Below are 21,686 nucleotides of genomic sequence, written 5' to 3' on the forward strand. Positions count from 1 at the left end.
AAAAATTAGTGGCAACCCAGAAAACCAATGTGAACAGAGAGCAGCCGAAGAGTAGAACTTCACACACTACCTATAACACACATTCTTAAAGTCCGGTGTGTCTTTTTTGAGGGGTCCTAATTGTTTTAAGGAAAGTGGTGGGAACTAATTGTGTATATATATTTAGCTCATCTAACACTCTACACAGATATGATACACATGTGCATGTCCTCTATGAAGGGTGTCCAGGTGCTAGTTTTCCATACCCTCCTTGCTTGTGGCGCTGGTTGTGTTTGGAGATCTTGTATGGAAGGTTCTTCTCGCCAAGGTTTTCCAGGTTCCGTACAATGGCTCCCTTTTCCATCAGAGCCTCTATGGTACGTTTTAACGTTGCCACCGTCTCCGGCTGCAAGAAAAAGAAATAAAAGATGGGAAAATTGACATATGCAACTATATCCATCACGTGTCTCACAGACCAATACGAAGGGGGCATAGTCATTGACGAGGTCACTATGGAGCCGGAGGGTGAAGCAGATAATCGACTGAGATAAGGTTGACAGTCTTACAGAAATAAGTCTATACTAGGGTCCCCTCATCTATTACCCAGATCAGCTGTAAAGAGACCTTTTCACTCTGGAGGACCCATGTTTAAAATGTAAAAAAAAAAAATTGTAATTCGTTGTTTTACCTGCGGAGGCACTGCAGGGAAATGGAACAGTTGCAATGTGGCTCTTTTCGGTTTGACCAGTTGGCCTGCTTTAGGCTGGTCTAGAAGACAGCAATGAACCCTCTCCTGTGAACTTCTCATTCATTTGCTTAAAAAAAATCATATTTTAGGCATATGTTCCCCCAAGCTGGGTGCCCACAAAATAAAGGCTACTTACGGTATGCTTGCTGCATACTGACTAGTAATTTTTCAATTTCATGTCCATACATCAAATTCAGTAAACTTTTTTGTTTCCCGATTTTTCCTAGTGCCTAATGAGGTTTACATTTCGCATCAATTCTCGGCTATATTTTTGCTACACAGATTTGTACAAAGAACATCTTCAGGCCCCGATAGTAGTCAGATGACTTTGGACCATAAAGTGACTTGTTAAAGCTGTATTCAGACTTCAAAAGTACGTCTCCATATCAGCTCACGGGCCACTGAGGATGTTCATGAATGGTCGCGATTTAACAATCCTCGGCTACCGGAGGACATGAAGGGGAGGGTGACAGTGTGAAGGAGGCCATTTCAAGATACAGAGGAGACACAATAGTACGAGCCTGAAGGAAATTGTCATTTGGAGGAAAAATGCTAAACCGAGTATCTAACAGAGATGCAAACTTAGGTCAGGAAAGAGCCTTTTACTTATTTTTGAGGCTTCATTGAGCCTTTGAAACTGGCATACTAGTTTCAACAAACTGGGCATAATTAGTATAGCTGAACATAAGAAACTTTGTAAGATCGGAAAAATATGTTTCTTTCTCCACTTATGAACCACTTCTACCAGATTACTAAAGGTTCAGATTGTAGCAGCCTACTGAAGTCTTAACAGAGAGAAGGAGGAGCAGGAAGAGGTACAGACACACAAAGTATGCAGCTACTTTCTAGTAAGTGTTTTATCTAATTCCAATTCTGGATTCATAGCAACACTGCTCAGTTCTGTTGTATAATGTACTCCATGCTGCTGCTTTTGAGCCTGCACCATATAGACAGGGGAGCATGAGTATGAGGGGCACGGTATTTTTTTTTCTCTCTATCCAGAAGGCACAGTGTATGTGTATATTATATCTATATATATATAATTGTCTAAGGGGTTTTCCGTCTGTCTGTCTGTCTGTCTTGGAAATCCCGCGTCTCTGATTGGTCGAGGCCGCGCGGCCTCGACCAATCAGCGACGGGCACAGCATGGCGACGATGATGTCATAATGGAAATCCCGCGTCTCTGATTGGTCGAGGCCGCCAGGCACAGTATCGACGTAGATGTCATAATGGTTGCCATGGCGACGATGATGTCATAAAGGTTGCCTCGACCAATCAGTGACGGGCACAGTCTGCCGCGAATCACATACTACGGGGACATGCATATTCTAGAATACCCGATGCGTTAGAATCGGGCCACAATCTAGTATATATATATATATATATATATATATATATATATATATATATATATATATATACACACACATACATACACTAGCTGAAGAGCCTGGCGTTGCCAGGGCATAATAGATATCTGTGGTTATAGCACCTCATTTCTCTTATTTTCCCATCACGCCTCTCATTTCCCCCCTCACTCTTCTCATTCCCCCCTAACACTTGTCATTTCGACCTCACATCTGTCATTTTCCGATCACTCCACTATTTTCCCTCGCTCCTCTCATTTTCCCCTCATTATATACGTTTGTCATCTCCCTTATAGTATACACCTGTATATCATCTCCTGTATATAGTATATACCTGTAGGTCATCTCACCTGTATATAGTATATACCTGCTGTATGTCATCTCCTCCTGTATATACCTATGTGTCATCTCCTCTTTTTTATAGTATATACCTGTAAGTCATCTCCTCCTGTATATAGTATATACGTGTGTCATCTCCTCCTGTATATAGTATATACCTGTATGCATCTCCTCCTGTATATAGTATATACCTGTAAGTCATCTCTTCTGTATATAGTATATACCTGTATGTTATCTCCAACTATATATAGTATATACCTGTATGTCATCTCCTGTATATAGTATATACCTGTATGTCATCTCCCCTGTATATAGTATATACCTGCTGTATGTCATCTCCTCCTGCATATACCTATGTGTCATCTCCTTTTTATAGTATATACCTGTATGTCATCTCCTCCTGTATATAGTATATACCTGTAAGTCATCTCCTCCTGTGTATAGTATATACCTGTGTCATCTCCTTCTGTATATAGCATATACCTGTATGCCAAATCCTCCTATATACAGTATATACCTGTATGCATCTCCTCCTGTATATAGTATATACCTGTAAGTCATCTCCTCCTGTGTATAGTATATACCTGTGTGTCATCTCCTCCTGTATATAGTATATACCTGTATGTCATCTCCTCCTGTATATAGTATATACCTGTATGTCATCTCCTCCTGTATATAGTATATACCTGTATGTCATCTCCTCCTGTATATATTATATACCTGTGTGTCATCTCCTCCTGTATATAGTATATATCTGTGTGTCATCTCCCCTGTATATAGTATACACCTGTGTGTCATCTCCTCCTGTATATAGTATATATCTGTGTGTCATCTCCCCTGTATATAGTATATATCTGTGTGTCATCTCCCCTGTATATAGTATACACCTGTGTGTCATCTCCTCCTGTATATAGTATATACCTGTGTGTCATCTCCTCCTGTATATAGTATATACCTGTGTGTCATCTCCTCCTGTATATAGTATATACCTGTGTGTCATCTCCTCCTGTATATAGTATATACGTGTGTCATCTCCTCCTGTATATAGTATATACCTGTGTGTCATCTCCTCCTGTATATAGTATATATGTGTGTCATCTCCTCCTGTATATAGTATATATCTGTGTGTCATCTCCCCTGTATATAGTATACACCTGTGTGTCATCTCCTCCTGTATATAGTATATATCTGTGTGTCATCTCCCCTGTATATAGTATACACCTGTGTGTCATCTCCTCCTGTATATAGTATATATGTGTGTCATCTCCTGTATATAGTATATACCTGTGTGTCATCTCCTCCTGTATATAGTATATACGTGTGTCATCTCCTCCTGTATATAGTATATACCTGTGTGTCATCTCCTCCTGTATATAGTATATATGTGTGTCATCTCCTCCTGTATATAGTATATATCTGTGTGTCATCTCCCCTGTATATAGTATACACGTCATCCCCTCCTGTATATAGTATATACCTGTATGTCATCTCCTCCTGTATATAGTATATACCTGTATGTCATCTCCTCCTGTATATAGTATATACCTGTGTGTCATCTCCTCCTGTATATAGTATATATCTGTGTGTCATTTCCCCTGTATATAGTATACACCTGTGTCATCTCCTCCTGTATATACCTGTGTCATCTCCCCTGTATATAGTACATACCTGTGTGTCATCTCCCCTGCATATAGTATATACCTGTGTCATCTCCTCCTGTATATAGTATATACCTGTGTGTCATCTCCCCTGTATATAGTATATACCTGTGTGTCATCTGCTCCTGTATATAGTATATACCTGTGTGTCATCTCCTCCTGTATATACCTGTGTCATCTCTCCTGTATATAGTATATACCTGTAAGTCATCTCCTCCTGTATATAGTATATACCTGTGTGTCATCTCCCCTGTATATAGTATACACCTGTGTGTCATCTCCTCCTGTATATACCTGTGTCATCTCTCCTGTATATAGTATATACCTGTAAGTCATCTCCTCCTGTATATAGTATATACCTTTATGTCATCTCCTCCTGTATATAGTATATACCTGTGTGTCATCTCCTCCTGTATATAGTATGTACCTGTAAGTCATCTGCTCCTGTATATAGTATATACCTGTAGGTCATCTGCTCCTGTATATAGTATATATCTGCTGTATGTCATCTGCTCCTGTATATACCTATGTGTCATCTCCTTTTTTATAGTATATACCTGTATGTCATCTCCTCCTGTATATAGTATATAACTGTAAGTCATCTCCTCCTGTGTATAGTATATACCTGTGTGTCATCTCCTGTATATAGTATATACGTGTGTCATCTCCTCCTGTATGTAGTATATACCTGTATGTCATCTCCTCCTGTATATAGTATACTGTATATCTGTGTGTCATCTCCCCTGTATATAGTATACACCTGTGTGTCATCTCCCCTGTATATAGTATATACCTGTGTGTCATCTCCCCTGTATATAGTATATACCTGTGTCATCTCCTCCTGTATATAGTATATACCTGTGTATCATCTCCCCTGTATATAGTATATATCTGTGTCATCTCCCCTGTATATAGTATGTACCTGTGTGTCATCTCCCCTGTATATAGTATATACCTGTGTGTCATCTCCTCCTGTATATAGTATATATCTGTATGTCATCTGCTCCTGTATTTGACCTCGTTCACACGTTATTTGCTCAGTATTTTTACCTCAGTATTTGTAAGCTAAATTGGCAGCCTGATAAATCCCCAGCCTAGTATTGCATGTTGCGAGTTTTGAGCGGTGACTTTTCTGTTTCGACTTTTATGTGGCGAGGTTGGTGTATGTGTGGTGAAATGTGCGCTGAGAGTGATAAATGTGTTCAAGCACGTGGTAGTGTGTGGCGCATTTTGTGTGTGTGTTTATATCCCCATGTGTGGTGAGTATCCCATGTCGGGGCCCCACCTTAGCAACTGTACAGTATATACTCTTTGGCGCCATCGCTCTCATTCTTTAAGTCCCTCTTGTTCACATCTGGCAGCTGTCAATTTGCCTCCAACACGTAGCTGCGACGGTGCAGATGCCAATCCCGGACATACACACATACATACATGCACACAAACATTCAGCTTTATATGGAGATAGATATATGTATATATATATATATATATATATATATATATGTTGAGGAGAGCCATAAGATCAAATACTTAATTAACCACAAGACATAAGGTAATTGAGAGAAGCAACCCATAACATGTATTGTTTAACCTTACATAAGTTTTCCTCAGATCAAAGTGAGACACTAAAGATGGCCGCCATCTCCTGTACCAGAGCCATGTGCTCTGGTATCCAAGATGAACAATGAAGACACTAAAGATGGCCGCCATTTCCTGTATCAGCAGACCGTGTGCTCTGGTATCCAAGATGACGCCCACCCTGATGACCTCATGGATCCACCCACAGTGACGCCCACCCTGATGACCTCACGGACCAACCCACCCTGATGACCTCATGGATCCGCCCATGGACTTGCTCATGCCCAAACCACTAACCAATGGAATATATCCGATCACTCCCATTTTAGAGCTAACCGAGCCCCCTTACAGGAGATATATAATATTGTGTTTGACTAATAAACTTCCCTTCTTGGAGCTGAGCCACACATTGATCAAGGAGAGTTACAGCTGACTGTGTCTGGTGTATTTCTTTAGTGCACATGATCAATATCTATTAGGCCAGGAGTAGGCAACTAGAGAATTGAACATTTTATTAATTGTTCAACCCTAATATTATATATATATATATATATATATATATATATATATATATATATTATATTTTTTTTTTTTATTTTGTCCAGTAGTGACAAGGGACACAGTATCATACACGGTATTTTTTTTTTTATTCATACCCATCCAGGAGTAAATTTTTTTTTTCCCACCAAGGGTGCTATAGGACCAAAAGGGTTGGGAAACTCTGCCCAATTTTAAGATAGTTGTCTCATTATGGTATATTCATTGAAGAGTGACTTTTTTTTTTTTCGTTTATAAATTTGCCCAGCATGGAAAGTTATAGGTTAATTTGACTTCATTCCTGTAAAAAAAAAAAAATAAAATAATTAAAAAGTGACTTCAAACCCCTGCATTTCCCCAGTCTACTTCCCTGCCTTTAGCGACACGGATATCAGAACGTACTTGTTTGGAGTACAGTTGATGGCAGTGATGGGTCAGCTCAGCTCCTGTGTCCTTCTGGGGATTCTGGGAATAAGCTGCTGCAGGAGATTGGTCTGATAAGCACAAAATTCAGAGGAGGAGACAGGTCCTGACCCATCACCTGCACTCCAAATGAGTACGATCCGATATCAATGCAACTGAAGGCAAACAGACTGGGGAAAAGCAGGAAAAGCCACTTAGGTAATTTTTTTTTGCTCAGTAAATGAAGACAAATCCCCTAATAAAGTGATCTGCAAAGTTGTATAAACTTTCCATGGCAGACCAAATTTTTTATAAATGAAATTTTAGTTACTCTTTAAATCTTGACCAGTGTTGCCATGAAACATCGCTGACCAGATCATAGGTACATGAGCCAAGGTCCACATCGTTCTTCTAGAAGACTAATGACTACAGTTATCAAATCAATCGAGTATCTCAATGATCAGTGTCTTCGAGACTTGACAAAAGCACTGGTGTACAGCTGGCGGAGATGCAACCAAAAGGAGAAAGATTAAGGAGGAGTTAAAAGTCGAACCGTACTCCATATTTCCTACATCCACCCCACATGGCCTAACCACAAAGGTCAGCTCGATCTGGCCGAGAGTCAGGAACTGTTGGAATAATTACTCAAACTAGACAAACCGGATTTACACACCAAAAGTTATATAACTATGAGCAAATACTGGTAGCATGGGCTGTATTGTTTATGACAGTCCAAATAAGTCCCAAAGGGAATGTGTGCCATAAGGATGCCTTTAAGAAATCTGGAGAACGCACTGTAAAAGCTGAAATAAAAAGTCAAACACCTCCTCGAAACCAGAGTTTTGGAAGACTCTTGCATAAATGCCCTCTGTGTTTTCAGACTACTTCATCTCAGCAGATAATGTGATAAAAAAGACAATTTGTAAATTATGTTGTTACCCTAGAAAAAAAAAATCTGTCCAAAATGCCGGCCACCTAGACATCTCTCTACTCATTATGTGTATACTGCCTGTTGTGAAGTGTAATCCATCTCCAGCAGCAGATAAACAGGATAAACAGGAAGTGGGGGCGTGTCCTTGTCTCCCCACAGGAAGTGGGGCGGGGCATCCTACACAAAGTGTGGGTAGCTCTCCTTGCCTCTCTGCTCCTGCTCTCTTGTACATCAATCTGCATACAGGAATATGAGAGGGGACAGGTTTCAGTTCAGGGCAGGAAAGCAGAAGCCAAGGCATGCTAACAATTGAGGAAAAGGAAGTTCTTACACTTATGGTGCTGGCAGAAGTCTGATGAGAGAAACGACCACTTTTAAAAAAAAATAAGCTGTAACATAGCATGGGAATCAGGATAGTTCCTGGACATATTAGACTGGCATGGGCACCAAAAGCATTTTAAAGTTGTTGGATTTACGCCTGGCATTGGTAAGCACCATATAGAATAAAATGTAAAAAAAAAACAAAACACATCTTTATAAAAAAAAAAGCTGTTTGACTTGATTGTTGTCCTATGGACTAGGCTTAGGTATGAGGTGTTGCGAGAGACCCGTCTTGGTCTAGCACAGCATGGTGTTTATCCATGGACTAAAGGGGCACGAATTCCCAGTCTTCTTCTTCTTAGTGTGGAGGACACTACATGGGGCGTAACGAATAAATATTAAGTTTCATGGAAAAATGGAATAACCAGAGATTTTATAGGTCCAAAATAAGATGATTACAAGTTTTTCACAAAGTTGACTCTTTTCTTCGTCTTCAACAAAGATGGCACGGTTAGAGGTACATCTTCTTGGCAAGGTGCGGAGATGGTCCTATGACTTGTGCTCCAACACTTTGTCCGTGCCAGGGTGACTGACACAACCAAAACATTACTCATTTGCTTCAGATGGGGCTTTCCGCTCACTCGTAACTATAATGGGGTTTTCCTAGATGCAGATATGGGTTTAGGCGGAATCCTGGCACAAATGAATCTTTGTATCGCAGGACTCGTCTCCGGCTTCTGAGTTTAACGAGAAGTTATCAATTTATTATTACTGATCATGTAGTTTAATTGTAGGAAAATCTAATTCTGTTTACCCCTATCGAACGTGTGTGTGTGTGTGTGTGTGTGTGTGTGTGTGTGTGTGTGTGTGTGTGTGTGTGTATGGAGGGGGGGTCAACTTTTCAGAATACCTTATTTTTAGAAATTTAGTTCCTCTTATGCAAAAAAAAAAAAGTTACATCTACACATTTATGTAAGAATAAATAAACTCAATGCAGACACTGAGCATAAAAAAATCTGGTTGGAGGAGAGCAAGGCAAAAAGGCATTTATTATAAAGCCAAAAGACCTGTTGAGAGACAGCTTTGAGTTTTCGGGTTAAAGGCCACACATTAGATGGCGTTGGCTGAACGATGGGTAGCCAGCGACCATCTTGGCCATCTGTCCTATACATAGGAGCTTTTGCTGGGCTGATAACTCCTGTGCTCTTTATGAGGGACCCATCTTCAGACAGGGTTTGTGACGTTTTACCTCTGGGAGAACAAAGTGATCGGCAATCCGAAATCCGACCAGTCAGATCGACATCTCAACTAACAATCTGTTGTCCGTGGCCTTCATACACGTTACACCCATCAAGCAGGTTCGGATAACATTAGTCTTATGTGTATGGAGACCTTAAGTTGGGAAGATGTGTTTGAACCAAGGGATAGAATACCGATAATTGGATTACAAAAATGGGGCATAAAGTAAAGGGTTTTATTAATATGGTAAAAGGAGCGGCGATCACCTATTTAACAGGTTGTTGGGTGTTCCGCCATGTTCTGTTTATACGGGCCAACGAACAATGACGGGGACAGAACAATCCCTAATATGATCATGATCTCCCCATAGAGTATCAGGTTATCGGCATCACATCTACATTTTATAGAAGTGTTTTTTGATTTTTTTTAATCCAAAATCTGGTTTTTTTTATGTCGGCATAAAAGACCAGGATCAATCGGCGAACGAGAATTGTGCTTGTTTGTTGGATGATCACTGGCCTATGAATACAGCCAAATAATTGGGGAACAAGCATGTCGATGATCACACATTTGCCGACTATCTTCTCTTCTGGAAGCACCATTTATATTTGACTGTACTGTAAGAGAAATCCTCTAGAAGAGACGGCGTCCAATTCAGGTGAAAAAAAAGTCAAGGTTTCATTGATTCTGACATAGATGCAACGTTTAGAGCAACCAGTCAGCAATAGTGCAAGGTCCACCACTTAAAAAGATGAGAGGCGTCTGTAATTTACATCATAGGTAGACCTCAACTATGGGAGACAAACTGAGACAAAAAAATCCAGAAAATCACATTGTCTGTTTTTTTGTCATTTTATTTGCATATTATGGTGGAAAATAAGTATTTGGTCAGAAACAAAATTTCATCTCAATACTTTGTAATATATCCTTTATTGGCAATGACAGAGGTCAAACGTTTTCTGTAAGTCTTCACAAGGTTGCTACACACTGTTGTTGGTATGTTGGCCCATTCCTCCATGCAGATCTCCTCTAGAGCAGTGATGTTTTTGGCTTTTCGCTTGGCAACACGGACTTTCAACTCCCTCCAAAGGTTTTCTATAGGGTTGAGATCTGGAGACTGGCTAGGCCACTCCAGGACCTTGAAATGCTTCTTACGAAGCCACTCCTTCGTTGCCCTGGCGGTGTGCTTTGGATCATTGTCATGTTGAAAGACCCAGCCACGTTTCATCTTCAATGCCCTTGCTGATGGAAGGAGGTTTGCACTCAAAATCTCACGATACATGGCCATATTCATTCTTTCATGTACCCGGATCAGTCGTCCTGGCCCCTTTGCAGAGAAACATCCCCAAAGCATGATGTTTCCACCACCATGCTTTACAGTAGGTATGGTGTTTGATGGATGCAACTCAGTATTCTTTTTCCTCCAAACACGACAAGTTGTGTTTCTACCAAACAGTTCCAGTTTGGTTTCATCAGACCATAGGACATTCTCCCAAAACTCCTCTGGATCATCCAAATGCTCTCTAGCAAACTTCAGACGGGCCCGGACATGTACTGGCTTAAGCAGTGGGACACGTCTGGCACTGCAGGATCTGAGTCCATGGTGGCGTAGTGTGTTACTTATGGTAGGCCTTGTTACATTGGTCCCAGCTCTCTGCTGTTCATTCACTAGGTCCCCCCGCGTGGTTCTGGGATTTTTGCTCACCGTTCTTGTGATCATTCTGACCCCACGGGGTGGGATTTTGCGTGGAGCCCCAGATCGAGGGAGATTATCAGTGGTCTTGTATGTCTTCCATTTTCTAATTATTGCTCCCACTGTTGATTTCTTCACTCCAAGCTGGTTGGCTATTGCAGATTCAGTCTTCCCAGCCTGATGCAGGGCTACAATTTTGTTTCTGGTGTCCTTTGACAGCTCTTTGGTCTTCACCATAGTGGAGTTTGGAGTCAGACTGTTTGAGGGTGTGCACAGGTGTCTTTTTATACTGATAACAAGTTTAAACAGGTGCCATTACTACAGGTAATGAGTGGAGGAAAGAGGAGACTCTTAAAGAAGAAGTTACAGCTCTGTGAGAGCCAGAAATCTTGATTGTTTGTTTCTGACCAAATACTTATTTTCCACCATAATATGCAAATAAAATGACAAAAAAAAACAGACAATGTGATTTTCTGGATTTTTTTTCTCAGTTCGTCTCCCATAGTTGAGGTCTACCTATGATGTAAATTACAGACGCCTCTCATCTTTTTAAGTGGTGGAACTTGCACTATTGCTGACTGACTAAATACTATTTTGCCCCAGTGTGTGTGTGTGTGTGTGTGTGTGTGTGTGTGTGTGTGTGTGTGTGTGTGTGTGTGTGTGTGTGTGTGTGTGTGTATATATATATATATATTCTTTATATTTATTTTGCTGATGTAAGAGAAATCCTCTTTAAAAAAAAAAAATGGAGAAAGAAAAAAAACAAAAAAAAACTAAAAAGCTGCAGCCGCGGTTCTTCGCTCTGCACCTGTTATTGCTCGTCATGCGTACCATCACCAGGCACTGCGAGGAGGAACATCATCTCCTTAAGTCTTATAGGAATGACATATGTAGAGCAGCATCTTCAACAATTTAATGGGACCCTTCTCATGTAAAATGCCTCATAAACAGTCTATAAACTGTCTTCATAAGCTAAAAAGCAAACCTGTAACCAAATAGAACATTTTCAGTTCCCGAAACTCATAATATAAGACGTGTAACTGTTGGTTTTTTTTTACAGTTATTGTAAATCCGGCTTAGAGGGATCGTCCACCAGCTGCTTCTCCAACAGTTAACGTGGAAGGCAACATCTCATCATGTATCCACAAATGAAGCTTTACACAGCTGTCATGGAAGTCTAAGGGCGTCTTAAGACACAGAGATCAAAAAAAGACCAGCAGACAAGACCGTGTTCACACTGGTGGCATTACTTCACTTACTAACAGAAGCCAAAGAGCTTGGTCATATCGGTCCTATAGCAGATCCACCCAGGTTTATTCCACTTTGAGTATCTCCATCTGTGGTTCCGTCACTTTTGGTTATGAGTAGTGAAGAGCGAATGTGCTGGGATAAGGTGTTATCTTCCATGCTCGGGTGCTAACTGAGGGTCTTCGGCATGCTCGAAAAGTATGTTTGAGTCCCTGCGGTTGCATGCCTTGTGGTTGTTAATCAGCCGCGAGACATGCAGCCGCTAGGGACTAGAAAATTTTTCACAACTGTGTCCCCGGCCTAAGGGGTTTATTCATCAAGGCGTTGCGAAGTATAGTGCTTCTTCAGGACACCATCACTGGTATTCTGAAGAAGTGGTATACTTCGAAACATGTTGACGAATAAACTTCTTATACTCGGATTGGCATTCCGAATCTTTTTTTTTTTTCCCTCTCTACAGCAGCGCAGAATTAACCCATTTGTTTCTCCACTACTTATACTTTAATCTCCTTGTGGGTCCTAAGCAGCGTCCAGCAAGATCAGTGGTTGTGTGCACACAACCCAACAGGGTGAGCACAAATGTGCAATTCTTTGAACGTTGTTACCTAGACAAAACCATATTTTGTGTTTGATCTGTATCCAGTTTTCTCTTTTTCCATCTAAAGAGGATAAAAGGACACTTTCTTTTCTTTTTTTTATTTCTATGCTCATCGCAGCCAATTTAGGACCACAGAACACAAAAATGCTCACTCTCAGAAAGCTCACTGACGGATCTTTAGTTAACTTTCTGTAGCCAGAAACAGACAGTCCAGAGAGGTTGGGCCTCATATACAAAATGGCCTCCGGAGAAATATATTTCCCCACAACAGCCGATCAGATTTTCATCTCTGAACTCTGGTCTGAAACTGGAAACGACAGACAAAAGCAGTTCTCCACAATAGCCCCCAACTCAACATTTTATTCTGTTTTCCCATTACTCAGAATTTCACTACTAGGACGGAGTTCATATTGAGTGACAATTTTATTTTTACCATTTTGCCAACTTTCGAGAACCCAAATTCCAAATTGTTTTGTATCAAACAACATTTTTGAACGTGTCTCCCGTTCAGTTATAAAAAGGACATGACCCCGATCTAAGGCAAGAGTGCAAATGACCCAATCATCATGTCCAAAGAAAAAAGGAACACATACCCTAGGACCAGACCTTATAAAAAATACTGGTATGAGACCAGTCCCAATGTCCTCTCATTGTCTGCGGAGGAGAGGACGGAAGGAACGAAGAACGATGAATATTTCCTGCCAGGATGTGGCACCTCGAAGACTTGGCAGCTCTAAGAAGTTGTCAGGTATGATTAATGCAGACGTCACAATTAATACAGAACCCAGATCTCCAAGCCGAAAAGTAAAAATGAGTACAACGAACATGCGACTCTTCCTCTTGTAGGCTCTAGACAGCTCATTCTCATAATTACATTGGAATCGTCGTAGGCTTCATAGCGTCCCAATGGCTTTATAGGCTTCGATGACTCCGGTTTGTAGAGGCATAAGTGAAATTTGGGCTACTTGAGTCCTTCAATTCCTTTACGAACATTTCTAAGCCAATGTTAAAAAGATGATGCATGCGTCAAACTGATCCATTTCCCTCCCCTCCTTTGTGGAGTTCATTTTTCTACTTCTGACATTTCCAGTCTTTCTGGTTTGTCTCATCAGATATCTGCTCTCCTCCTTCTTGATAAAATGATCCATCAGTTCTTTAGAATATCTTTACTTTTAGGCTAGGTTCAGATTGCGTTAGTGCAATCCGTTTAGCGCGAGCGCTAGTGGATTGCGCTAACGCAATGTCTTTTTCGGGGCCGCGTTAACGTCCCCGATCTGCGAGAGCGGGGAAAGGACCTCTGGCGCGCCGCGGACGCTGCAAGCAGCGTCCGAGGCGCGCTACAAAGGACCGGCACATCGCTAGCGCGTGCTGAAAATGACACACGCTAGCAATGCGCTCTAACATTGCCGGCAATGGGAGCGCTAACAGACGCGGTGCACGGCGTTAATTTCGCCGTGCAACGCTGTCCGTTAGCGCTATCCCATTAACACAATGGGAACCTAGCCTTACAGGAGAGGCCTTCTGCACATCTGAGAGCTCTTCCAGGATGAGGCTGTGAAAACGTGATCTTCTCAGCCCTCTCGCGCTACCGGCACAGAGCAGTCACTGACCTCTTCTGAAGCTTCCACTGGCGTCATGTCAACAGAGCAGCAGCTTCTCTTCCGTTTCGCACTGTCGACCGGGCGTCTTTGCTGATATGTAGCAGTAAGCCGGCTCTCAAACTACGGCGAGACGGCGGTCAAATCAGCATGATGTCACCAGTCACACCTCCATTATCAGAGCAGCCGGGAAGTAGAACTACTCTGGTGCTGTAGAGCAGAAGAATTGCCAGAGGAAGCAGTCCGTGACCGCTTTGAGCCGGCACCGGACAGGTCAGGTAGTTGCTAACTGGTTAGCAACTACATGCTTATTCATTTTTTAGCTCATAGTAAAAAACAAACAAACAAAAAAAACAAACACCACATTTTAGTCCTGTATACCTTAATACTGTTGAGAACTACAATAGACCTCATTCATTTTTTCTTTCAATGGAGGAGAAAATCCAGTGCTGTTGGTTTTTTCCAATTGGAAGTCATTGGTCTGTAGCCCAAATCTGATGCGGTGTTGCTATACTCCGGTACAAAGAGTTGCTTTGTTCCTAAACTTTCTTCTTCATCTTTAAAACCTACACCGGTAATGACTGACCTTTGCAAAAATCCCTTTTCCATCTAAAGCTTGTTTCTCCAGTCACCTTCCACGACAGCAGTATCGGAGGATGTCTCCCTGCCCTAATAGGGGACAGGAAACAGAGGTTAAATACGCCTCCTCTTCCTGCAACCACCAGTGTTTTTCCTGTCCCCTATGGGGCATGAAGAGGTTCTTTGATAGTGCTGCAGTGGCCGGCGATCGGGAGCAGTGTTACCTGAAGCCGGGCAGTTGAGGTCGGGAGCTCCGCTCTCCTCCTCCTTTGGACTGCTCCCATCTCCGCGTCCACTGCGTGACTTGGGACCTCCACCTGCCCTACCCGCGCCTTTTTCGGGAGGCAAAGCAGGGCGGTGCGGTGCGCCAGGGTCTCCTCCTGCAGCTCCCCGGCTTCCGCCTTCCTCCACGCTGCTGCTGGCGCGCGCGTGCACCGGAAGTGACGCGCACCAGAACTTCCGGTTTCTTCGGCTCCATACGCTGAAGCTCCCGCGCCGGCCGGCTTCCCCTGCCCAGGACATCCAGCGGCAGCCATGACGGGCGTCTGACCCCCCCCCCCACGGACGCTAACGAGGAGGAGGAGCACCAAATTCGCTGGGAGCCTCGATAAGTATTTATTCCTGGCTGGGGAAGCCTCCAGGTAAGACCTTCTGTCTGTGACCCTCTGACTGGACCACTGACCATATGGACGGCGACAAACCCCTACTCTCTGCTCCTGTGGAGCCCAGCATACACCCCCCTACTGTAAGTAGTGGGATGATGTCCCTTGCTGTCCATTTTTAATTTAAGTGACTTAGTCCACCTTTCTCTCTTGTTTTAGGGAGACAGGGTCCCTGCCCCTAGGAAGGATAAAATGCCCAGCCGCAAGTGTGCTGCATGTGCGTCCAAGCTTCCCTCTACATATAAAAAGAAGCTATGCCAACCATGCACAGACGAAGTCCTGCGTAGTGAACAGCCCTCACTCATGGACAGCATCAGAACCCTCATCAGACAAGAGGTTCAGTCCTCCATGGCGGCCTTTTCTCAAATCCCAACACCGCAGCCTACCCCTCCTAAGAAAAGGAAGATGGCCCCGGTAGTTTCCGACTGACTCGGGCGAGATAAATAACTCGGGTTCAGACGACAGTTGGGAGAATGAAGGTTCTACTTCCGCTCCCAAATCTGATAATAAAAAAAATCTCTCTTCTCCTCTGAGGATATGGAAGAGTTAGTGTCCATGGTGAGGGGCACCATGGGAGTAGAAGAGGAGGTAGAGGGCCATTCAGTACAGGATGACATGTTTGGGGGCTTGAAACCTAAATCAGTGAAGGGATTCCCCATTCACAAAAATATTGAAAGTCTTATCCTCCATGAGTGGGGCCTACCGGAAAAGGGGTTAAACGTCCCATCGGAGTTTAAGAATCGTTTCCCCCTTGAGGGAGACTGTTCTCTATTAGAAATGCCCAAAGTGGATGTTCAGGTGTCAAGGGTAACCAAAAAAACGGCTCTACCCTTTGAAGATTCCTCTCAGCTGAAAGATCCCATGGATCGGAAAACTTAGAGCTTATTGAGGAAATCTTGGGACACTTCAACCAATTTACTGAGATCTAACGTGGCCTCAACATGTGTAGCCAGATCCTTGTTTCTCTGGCTGCGTACCTTGGAGAATCACCTTGTACAAGGTACTCCTAGGGAAGAGATTCTTAATTCTCTCCCTTTGCTTCAGAAGGCGACTGGATTCCTCACGGACGCTTCCGCAGAATCAGTACGAGTAGCCGCTAGATCAGCTGTCCTCACTAATTTGGCTAGAAGGGCCTTGTGGCTTAAATCCTGGGGAGGGGATATTACCTCAAAATCCAAGCTTTGTGGTATACCCTTCCAGGGTCATTATGTATTTGGGCCTGTCCTGGATGAAATCTTGGACAAAGCTTCCGATAAGAAGAAAGTCCTTCCGGAACAAAAGAACCCTAGAAAGCGTTTTTTTCGTTCCCCCCATGACCAAGCTCCCCAACAAAATTACAGGGGCAAAGGCAAATCAGGACGGTGGAGCTACCCCAAAGGAGGAAAAACCAGAAATATCCTGGTCCCCCAACCCCAGCAGACCTCTGAGAAAGCAATGACTGCTCTCCGGTCGGGAGTCGACTCTTGCGATTCCTCTCCCAGTGGCACGGATCAGTGGGTTCTGCGTACCATTCGGGAGGGCCTAAAATTGGAATTCGAGAGTCCTCCTCCTCATCGTCTAACCATCACTTCTCTAGTCTCCAGGACTTCGAGAATCTCTGATGACGGATATTCTAAACCTGCTTCAAGCAGAGGTAATTTCCCAGGTACCACATCAGGAAATAGGAGAAGGTCACTATTCCCACCTTTTTCTGGTGAAAAAAACTCAATATTGCCTTGCGCTGGCGTGTACTCCGGAGGACAGAGAATGAACTTCAATCCAATATTGCGGCCAGCATGCAGCCAGCGGGTAAGGAAAGGGTGAATTAAACACCCGAAAACCCCGCCCATATGACCCAAAACTGGTCCCGCCAAATTCAGGTGACAGGTTCCCTTTAATGTCAAATGTCTTAGAGACTACCTTAAAAAAAAATCACATCGGGTAAGAGTCACTATAAGATTAGGTTCACACAACTGTATGGAAAAAAAAAAAAAGTTCGGCGTTTCATCCAGAGAAGTGGGAGATATTTTTTTTCCCTCACTTGTCAGCCCATTTAGAGTTTCCAATGTTACAGAACTGCAATGTATCCGTAAAAATCTGACACTATACTGTGGCTGCATATGGAATCCGAGGGTGGTGCCAATAGGTAGGAAATACAGGGCGAGGCTGAGAAGCTGTAAGTGCATTGTCTCGCCCCAATGCACTTCCAGACTTCAAAACAGGATTTCTGGCTGCTGGAGAAGCACTTTGGAGACTCTTAAGGGATCAACTTGTTTATCTATGGAAAGGTTACAATGTTTGGTTTTTTTTTTGGCGAGTCTAGTTTATGATGGATTTCTTTTACGGCAATTTTAACTCATGTTTTATAGAAGATGTACTCCTTGACTTGTAAAAGCCTTTTTAGCGCAAATTCAAAATCTGAAAATTGATCGTTATAAGGAGTTTTTCCACTCAAGTTTCTGGCCTTTGATTAAAAAAAATAATAATAAAAAAAAAAAAGTCAGATGATCCTTTTCACTCCTCTGCTCAAGTGCAGTCTACCCGTTGCAGCTCCACCCGTGTTTCGGCTTACTTAGTAAACTATTAGTCATTTCTGTTCTTCGCAAATTTCTTACAAAATTGAAATTGGCCTTCTATCATGAAATGTTTTGCCTTTAGTCCGATTTAATCAAAGATCAGTTGCATAGGCCAAGCTTACCATCCCCCCTCATATCTCAGGCTGTGTTGTGGTAATGAATAGAAAAACAACAAAATAGACGCAGTAAAGTCATCGCAAGTCACAAAGTCAATAAAAAGTTGGCTTTAATTTGGCACTTAGGGAAACAAGAATTTTTCTTCTTTACTCAGCAAGTAAATCATCAACAATACAAACTGTTCATAGTTTTGTTAACGGTTTCACAAAAAAGTTCACGTAGTTTAAATTTACTGAAAATACCTTTAAACAATTCCATCGTATTAAATAGACAATTAAAAAAAACAAACAACCAAATACACAAAGCAGTATCTGTATATACAAGAGAAGAAAAAAAATCACAAATATTTATAGGTTTCCGGTAAAACAGTGATCTTGTGTATACCTCAATCTACAGCCCTGACTGACTGCTTCTTTGATTGGTTGCTGAAAATTCTAAGACCTCCCATGAGGAACCATATTCAACGTATAGCAGGAAAACAAAAACAGACTGTACATTATCAGACGGTGGCCGGAGTTGTGGCCACATTAAGTAATAAAATGAAGTATACACCATATATTTCACTACGAATTACATACTTTACGAGGCGTACAATGGGTGGCTGAAGTTTTCGAGAAGGGTGTAACTCCTTCCAACAAAGAGGAGACTATAAATACACAGCAAAGCTAAGATGTCTAATTAAAGCATCAAAACAGGTACCGGTATCTTGTTGACCCCACAGATTAGGTTCTTAGTGCGGTGGGGACTTATAACCCTTCGTTGTGTGACTATGCCTAAGGTGACAATGCTTGGTCGAGAATCTTGTGGTGTACGGGAGATATTGAATATTTTTTGTGCTTTATATCATAAAAAAAAAAAAGATTTACCCATCTAGAGTAAGGGTGCTCACCAACTTTTGGCATCGTCAAGTATAGCCAACTTTAGCCTGTTTAAAAAAACCCCAGAGGAACTAGAAATGACCATATTTTGCATTACTCAAGTTCTTCACCCCGCAAAATTCTTTTTCATTAGTTAATTTGGAGAGTGGTAGTAATTAATGAATAAGGTACAAGGAATTTTTCTTCAAGAACCTCAAAAGTTGGACACAACTAATTTTGAACATTTACCACGAAAAGAGTCAAGTTTGAAAAGGCACAAAAATAATGTGAAAATGTGCTTTTTGGTTTGGGAGATACCACGACGATGAATACCTAAGCAAAATGCTGTACTATTATGGGATATAATGAGTATGAGGGTTTATAAAAGGGACTCACGACCAGGTATCCTGAATTTTTCCATTTTACAAAACCAGGCGTATGACCTTGAATGATCCAGAAAAACATTAGTCTACACAGGGAAGCATCTAGAGTTTGGAGGTATTCCATAGTGTAGAAACTCTTAGTGCGTAAGGTCATCAACTGAAGAGCTTGACAAGGGACAACCACTTCAATTAAAAATAAATGAGCTAATAACGATTGTCATTTCCCATCCCCCGCTTCATTTGGCAGCTCCTGCATACATTTATCAGAAAACTTATACTATAAGGCTACTTTCACACTAGCGTCGAGCCGACGCAACGACGCTAGCGTTGAAAGCGCCGAACAACGGGGGCAGCGGATGCAGTTTTTCAACGCATCCGCTGCCCCATTGTAAGGTCCGGGGAGGAGGGGGCGGAGTTCCGGCCGCGCATGCGAGGTCGGAAATGGCGGACACGTCGCACAAAAAAAGTTACATGTAGCGTTTTTTTGTGCCGACGGTCCGCCAAAACACGACGCATCCGTCGCACGACGTATGCGACGTGTGGCAATCCGTCGCAATGCGTCGCTAATGTAAGTCACTTTTGCAGGATGCGTTTTTTCTCCAAAACGACGCATTGCGACGGAGGCCAAACGACGCTAGTGTGAAAGTAGCCTTATTCTGAAAATGACCGATCAAGCGGATGTGTCAATTTTCAAAGCCAAATGAAGAGAAACCGGTGGCACCAGACAGGACCTTGTTTCTCAACATAGACTGTGTTCAGACCCACATATCAGATACTTATGAAGGTCGGAGATGGGAGTACCACATCCCATTACACCAGACTAATTCTACGCCCAGAATAGGACAAACACTTCCGACAAGTACAATAGATTTTCCAGGGGCTGTGTTGTAGTCTAAGGACCCCCACTAAGACTAATGTGTATGTGGGCCCTCAACAAATGATGTCAAGGGAGATCTAGATCCAGTATGTCTGATTTGGGATTGCCGATCCTTTTGCTATCGGCAATTTAGCTGCCGTCGGCAAAGGTTCTCTCAGAGAACACAGAATCGCTCAGTAGAGAGTCGGCAAGATAGCCGCAGCCACTACTGGTCATCTCATCTCACCGAGAAGAAAAGGATTGATAGTCCAAAAATCGAACATGACGGATTCCATAACTTCTCACCCAACCGATGATGACAGTTGAGGGTCCTCAAACGAAAGACTATTGGCCAAACGTGTTGATATCCATGTGGTTAGCTGACGTCAATCTGTGTATGGTGGTCTCAAGTAAATATCTGCATCTTTCCATATCTCTGAATCTATCCAAGTGATCCGTTAATGTAATTTAATGGGTGCTTGCGTTAAACAGAAATGTTTGCGCAGGGGCAGCCTAAAGGGGTGCGGTCCAGTATTATAGGCATTATACTGCTTCAAATAGAGGGTTGCTCTAGACCTTGTGCTTATCACTAATTTTGCATCTATCCTAACAAATACTTGGCTATCTCTTTGTGCTTTAATTGCCAAACCCATCTACACTCAACAATATATATATTTTATTGGAGTGAATTGTGCCAAGTAAATCAAAAGGTGAGTGACAGCAAATACTCCATGTGGCCCCCACGTAGAGAGGGTCATATGGGATGAGGACTAGCCAAAAACCCAAAATAAAATAATCCAACTCGTAGTCATAAGAGAGGCTAAAAAGAAGTCAAGACTGCTGTAGTTGTCATTTTATAGCGCTTCTTAGGTGTTAATCGTGTATTCCCATTTTCTTACCCCCTTTATATCCAGGAAAATGTGAGGCTTCTTTGGAGGACATGCAGTCACAAATGAAATCGTAAGTCACCCCTAAAACTGTAAAGTTTGGGCCATGCGAGTGGGATTTAGCTTCCTGTGTTTTGGACAGCATGAATCTGGTGACTATATCTCTTTCTCTAATGTCATATTAATCAGATTTTTCCCAAATGTTTCATTTAGATGCAAAGTTGTCTATCATTAGAACATGTTAATAAAAGGGAGAGAAGATACAGAAGGATTATATATGTTTAATGAAAAGATTTACTGAAAGTCTCACCAGTCACAATCCAGTAGTGCATAGACTAATGGAGACCGCTCTCTCCTGACTGCCATACATGAGCGGTGTGCTCCACCAAGCTTTCAAGCATTTACATGAAAAAGCTGCCGCCAGACTCCTATGGCACTGGCTTACCTCCCCTGAAAACAAAAGGGTCAAAAGTAGAAATTTCAACAGCCCGATCCTTTTTTTCCCCCAGATATCATGTGTCGGGAACCCCATACACAGGTTAGGTTCGGCCAAC

At 42.4% G+C, this 21,686-nt stretch overlaps 1 protein-coding gene across 1 annotated transcript in view; it reads right to left on the reverse strand.

Annotated features, from left to right (window-relative positions):
* The window catches only part of MRPS6 (mitochondrial ribosomal protein S6), a 53,836-nt gene that overhangs the window by 11,629 nt on the left and 20,521 nt on the right, over window positions 1-21,686 (reverse strand). The window contains exon 2 of the mRNA XM_077293909.1: window positions 246-385. Coding sequence (XP_077150024.1) covers window positions 246-385 — 140 coding nt within the window. The remainder of the gene's footprint in view (window positions 1-245; window positions 386-21,686) is intronic.

The sequence above is a fragment of the Ranitomeya variabilis genome, chromosome 3, assembly GCF_051348905.1.
Source record: "Ranitomeya variabilis isolate aRanVar5 chromosome 3, aRanVar5.hap1, whole genome shotgun sequence".
In the NCBI taxonomy this organism is placed as follows: domain Eukaryota; kingdom Metazoa; phylum Chordata; class Amphibia; order Anura; family Dendrobatidae; genus Ranitomeya; species Ranitomeya variabilis.